The sequence below is a fragment of the Orycteropus afer genome, unplaced genomic scaffold, assembly GCF_000298275.1.
Source record: "Orycteropus afer afer isolate SDZICR_OR568_19922 unplaced genomic scaffold, OryAfe1.0 scaffold00162, whole genome shotgun sequence".
Lineage (NCBI taxonomy): Eukaryota > Metazoa > Chordata > Mammalia > Tubulidentata > Orycteropodidae > Orycteropus > Orycteropus afer.
Genome location: NW_006921749.1, coordinates 1,516,690 through 1,522,689, shown reverse-complemented (window position 1 = coordinate 1,522,689; position 6,000 = coordinate 1,516,690). Strand labels below are relative to the sequence as shown.

Here is a 6,000-nt window from a genome sequence, read left to right as displayed (position 1 = left end):
TTCTTTTCCTTCAGTGTTTTATATATGCCATCCCATTGCCTTCTTGCCAGCATGGTTTCTACTGAGTAATCAGAGCTCAGCCTATTTGATTATTATAAGTAATATTTCTTTTGCCCCAGGAAACTCTCAAAATTTTTTCTTTGTCTTTGGTTTTGGAGAGTTTGATTATAATATGCTTCAGTGTTTTTCTCTTGGGATCTATCTTCTGTGAGGTTCTATGAGCTTCTTTGACAAATATCTTTTCTTCTTTCATGAGATGGGGGAAGTTTTCTGTTAGCAGGTCTTCTACAATTTTCTCGGTGTTTTTTTTTCACCTCTTCTTGTTCTGGAATTCCAATGAGTCGTATGTGGTTTGTTTCTCATGTCATCCCATATAATTCTTAGGTTCTCTTCATTTCTCTTAAATCTTTGTTCTGATTTTTCTTCGCTGGTGTCCAGGGATTTGTTTTCTACTTGAGATATGCATTCTTCAGCCAATTCTAACCTACTCTTTTGTGCTTCTACTGGGTGTGTAATTCTGTAATTTTGGTATTTGTCTTCTGGATTTCTGACTGCTGTTTTTGTATATGTTCTGACTGTGCATTAATCTTGTTATTTTGTTCTTGAATGATTTTCCCGAGTTCTTCCAGGGAACTGTGTTCTTCCTGCTTCTGTTTGGGGTTTCCTTAGGCTCTCGTAAAGTTCTATAAACATATCTTCTAAATTCCTTCTCAGATAATTCTATTGCCTCCTCTTCCTCCATGTTTAATGAAATCTTTGTTTGTGGTTTTGCTTCTAATGCCTTGTCCTGTTTTTTTGTTTGATTTGAGGTTGCCTGTTGTTTCCTAGACCTTTTGAGGTTGTCTTTAACTGTTATCTACATATTGATTTGTTTTGTCTTGGTTTTATGGTTTAATATTTTGAAAAGCTGAAGGTGGTGTATTTTATTTTTTTAGTTATTAATTCAGATATGCTGGATTGCTCTGCAGTTTTCTTCGTGATGGTAGAATCACTGTGTGGAATGTGCATAAGGGTTTCTGTTTGTTGTAAAGAGGGTTTAGAGTTTGAACCAGGAGGTATTATGGTGGCTGAATGTGGTTTCTTCTTTTGGATGAGTGAAGTTACTGGCAGAGAAGGTGGGAGTGGAAGATCGGGAGAAGGGAAGTTCCTTGTTGGTAGAGGCAGTTTCTAGGGCTTTGAGCGGGCTGCTAATGATGACGTTGTACTGTTATTCACAGGCCCGCAGCTCAATTTCAGGAAAGACTCCAGTTGTTAGGGGGTCGCCTTCCGCCATGCTCAGCACACACAGAAACCCACTCCCGAGGCCCCTTGGCACCAAAAAGCTGACCCAAGGCAATTGCCCGGCTCCATGATCCGCCACAGGGATTCCTTTCTCTGGTCCTGCCTGCCTGAGGCACTGGCTCAACCAACCCAGACTGCGATCCACCATGGGAGCTCCTCTGTGGGTCTTTCCACCTGCGGCGCCAAAGATACACTTCGTTTCAGTGGCACTGGAGTCAGGAGAATGCCTGCTATTAATCTGTGGTCCCAATATCACCAATAAAGTTAAGCACAGGCCTCTCAGTGTCACTAAACTGACCCATGCCTGATCAGTGACCCGTTTCCGGGGCAACTCCCCAGGCCGGCCCTTGTGCAGCACCAATGGACTCTCTGCTCGGGTTTCAGCGGCACTGGATGTGCTTGTTTGCACCTAGCCAATCCAAGTTACCAATAAAATCAAGTGCTGAAGGTAGATCCTTGGTGTGATTGCTGGTTTGCTGGTGTGGTCACTTGTATGCTGGTGTGGTGTGTCTTCTTCCTTAACCCAGGGAGGTCTCGGATGGCCTTTTTCGCCTGCTGGTCAGCACTCCCCCAGGGAAGTCTCAGATGGCCTTTTTCATCTGCCTGTTGGTGCCCCACAGGATAGATCTACTGATCTTGTTATTTTATCCCCCCCGAGCCTTTCTCCTTTCTAATTCTCCTCTTCTGAGTTTGGTACACTCTGACTCAGTGAGGTGTTCAGAGCACCAGAATCCCCAATTCAAACTGCTGTACCTAGTTTTTCAAGCACTGAGATGCTAGGGGGAAACAGCATGTTGATCACTGACAAGACTCCATTTTGAATTCTGAAACTTTTTATACTTTTGACTTCCAAGAGAGCACTTTTTCTTGATTCTCCTCTTCCTTTTCCTCCTTAGCACTCTGTGTACCTTTATCCTCTCTTTCCACTCCCTTTAATTTTAGTATTCTTCATAGATATATTCTTCACCAGCTTCTTACTCCACAAACTTTCCCTAGAAATCTCATTTATGTCAACAGTTCCTGCTAACACTTTTATGTTAGCAACTCCCACATTTTTAATTTGAACCTATAATTATCTATTGATCTGTATTTCTAACCAGATTTCTCCTTTTGGACTTCCCATACACATCTCAAATAAACAAAAACTCAAATGAAGTTATTTTGTACCCTTCACCTGGCTCCTCTGACATTTACTTTACTTATTAATAACACTGTTACCCATTCTTCTACTAACACAAGCCAAAAACCTGGTAAACAAGCCTAGAATCCTTCCATTGCCCCTAGCTAAATAATCACCATCTCCTTTTATAGCCAAGACTAGCACAATGATTTCCCTGCATCAGCCCTGATCATGCAATGGTTAAGTGCTTAGATGCTAACCAAAAGGTTGGCAGTGTGAACCCATCAGCCACTCTATGAGATGAAAGACTTGGAAATCTGTTCCCATAAAGATTAACCCATTGCCACTGAATCCATTCTGACTAATATTGATCCTGCAGAACAGAGTAGAACTGCCTGCCCCACAGAGTTACAATTTTTACAGAGCAGACTGCCACATCTTTCTCCCATGAACCACCAACCTTTCAGTAAGCATGGAGCAGTTTTACTTTGTCCTAGGGATTTAACTGCTAACCAGAAGTCTGGCAGTTCAAACCCACCAGTCACTCCTCGGAAGGAAGGTTGGACAATCTACTTCCCTAATGATACTGCCTCAGAAACCCAAGGAGGGGTTGCTATGAGACAAATTCGACTTGACTACAGTGAGTTTTGTTTTTGGAGTTTAGAGTCACCAGTCAGAATTGACTAGATGGCACACAATAACAGTTCCTCCTCCTCACCATTCCAGACTCTAGAATGTCACTAGTGGAAGTTTTCTACAATGCAAAAGCAATCATGCTACTCTTCTGTTTAAAACAGTCATGGCTTCCCATTATTCACAGGTTAAAATTCAATCTTAGCTCTGAAATGCCAAAAGATGGAACTTTGTATTTGTAGTAAACTAGATTAATTCCTGCTTTTTCTTTTTTTTTTTAATTTAAAAATTGAAAATAATACTTTAACAATTATAATTTAAGGTATCATTTTCTATTCTTATATGATCTATGAATTTTGCCTCTTTTGAACATTATCTCCCATCATTCATCCACATCAAACCTTAATCTTCACTAATTATAAACCAGACACAGTTCTCCAAATGTAGCATTCTCTATCACACCTCTATGCCTTTATATGGTTATTATTTCCTTTACCTATCATGCACTTGAACATCCCCTTTCATCATTTCTTCTCAACATTTACCTACTAACATTAACCCACTTTTTAAGGCTTATCTCAGATCCTATATTATATTTTCCCTAAGTTATTCTGAGTGAATCATATATGCTTTTCTTCTACATTAAATTTTAAAAAAATTTAGTAGGCTTACATTTATCATGGGCCGACTCGACAGCAAACAACAACAACAACACAATTATCATGATTGACTAGCCTGTTGAGTCTATGAGATGCCTAAATGTCTAGCAAAAAGTATGTACCACTAAACAAGTGCTTAATAAAATTTATGAGATGACTGAGTGGTAGTATGCATTTGCAAACTGGCTGGTCTTAGTTTCTGATGCCCTTGGTAGCCACATATTTAAACTAAACGGTTTTAATGAGATTAAATTCAATGACTTTGATTTCTTTAATGTATCACTGCTAAATGGACAATAAAGAACACATTACTTTAAAGGTAAAGATATATTTCTGTGACATCAACTATGAACTAACGCTTTGCCTCTTGACTCAGAAATAAATGACCAAAAATTAGTCTGTTTTATCAGATTTTTTTCTTTACTTTTATTAAAGTACAACTTGAGATTACCAAAAAGATGGAAAATACAGATTACATAACAGATGATGGTCCTTAATCTATCATTGCTAAGGTATTGTGCTGTAGGTCTTTAATTTAATCAAAAGCAAGACTTAATTTGCCTTACTACTGTAAATATATGATCAAAGTTCACTTAATTCACTTTTGTACCATACAAGTTAGGACCTGTCCCTTCCATACAATTCATTAAAAAAAAATTTTTCTAACTAATTATTCTCAGTTCCCATATGTAAAAATAAGGGAGATAATTTACTAATTGAAGCATTTGAAGATTGGAAATTAGATATAAATGGTAATTAATGTAAATACCATTATAACGCAATGCACTGCTATCGAGCTGGATCCAACTCACAGCGACCCCTTCTTGGGTTTCCAAGGCGGTATCACTATGGAAGTAGATTGCCCAACCTTCCCTCTGAGGAGTGGCTGGTGGGTTTGAACCACCAGCCTTCTGGTTAGCAGTCAAATGACCTAAGTACTACACAAAGTGGCAAAAACAAATTTGTAAATTCTGATTTTTCACAACTTTGCACTTAACTTTTTGCTTTTGTGATCGTTTCAACTCTTAGTTTAAAGAATAGGGAACTGCGATTTACACAAAAAGATTCTTTAGAAAATGAAACAAAGTATCTTTTTCATTAAAAAGTAGGCTTTATTCTAATAGTGTATGTTTACTGGATAAATTTTAGAAAATGCACAAGAGTATAAGGATAGAATAAAAAAATTTTCCTGTAATTGGACATGAAGATAACCACTGTTAATGTACTGTCTTTTCCTTGAATGATGTTTTAACATAGCTGAGGTCATTTCTTTCTCAAACTGGCAACATTTAAAAATCAGAGAAGAATGTGATTTTATGTCTCCAAAATTTATTTCAATACTTGTCCACGACTCTCAATTTTACTCCATGTGGTCCTTAATGTTTTATTTTCCCTATGGGTCAGTGGGTCCTGAACAGAAAACCCGAAACCAAACCCACTGCCATTGAGTTGATTCTGACTCACAGCAACTCTATAGGACAGAGTGGAACTATCCCACAGGGTTTCCAAGGCTACAAAGCTTTATAGAAGCAGACTGTCTCATCTTTCTCCCATGTTGCAGTAGGTGGGTTTGAACTGCTGACCTTTTTTTAACAGCCAAGTGCCTGAGCCACTGTATCGGGGCTCACTCCTGAGGAGTGAGCTTTATTTAAAAAAGCTAAATAAGGTTTCAGTAACTCACCATTGTAGCATCATCAATGATGGAGTAATTTGCCTGGTGCAGGTAGTGATGAAGTATATTGCATAGTAAACATGAAGGATTTTCTTGGAGAAAGCGGGCAAGTTTTGTAAGTCTGTTGTATTTACTTCTTAGGGGAAAATGTACACTTTTATTCTAAAACAAAGCAAAAATAATAAATTTAGAATGATATATGTATCAAAATCCTACAAATCAAATATCTCCAAAATTAAAAAGTTACAGTCTGGTATTTTCCAACAATCAGTAATAATAAGTAATCAATTTCAAAAATAAACTGCATAATATCTTATATTGTTGAAAGGCATACCTCTAATGCTTCTGTCATTATGCATCCCATAACAGCACATATTCTCAAAGTTCCCTCAGTTTCTAACTTGTTTAAGGATGACTTGAGTTGATCAATAGGAACAAGCCATGCACCAACAGCAGGGGTTGCAGTGCTTAAAAGGTTCAGCTGCCTTTTAAAGTAAAATTAGAAAAAAAAATGTGAAATAAATTTTAAGATTTGAACTTGAACTTGGTGGCTATTTCATTTGGGAAAAATAACTCTCTTTTCCTTTGATCACCTGATAAATTATGAAAATATAATTAAGAAATGAAAGATAGAC

General features: G+C 37.8%; 1 protein-coding gene across 1 annotated transcript in view; it reads right to left on the bottom strand.

Annotated features, from left to right (window-relative positions):
• The window catches only part of KIAA1109 (KIAA1109 ortholog), a 311,628-nt gene that overhangs the window by 152,361 nt on the left and 153,267 nt on the right, over window positions 1–6,000 (bottom strand). Inside the window, exons 36-37 of the mRNA XM_042781736.1 lie at window positions 5,700–5,850; window positions 5,375–5,527 (exon numbers count right to left, since the gene is read on the bottom strand). Of these exons, the coding sequence (XP_042637670.1) occupies window positions 5,375–5,527; window positions 5,700–5,850 (304 nt within the window). The remainder of the gene's footprint in view (window positions 1–5,374; window positions 5,528–5,699; window positions 5,851–6,000) is intronic.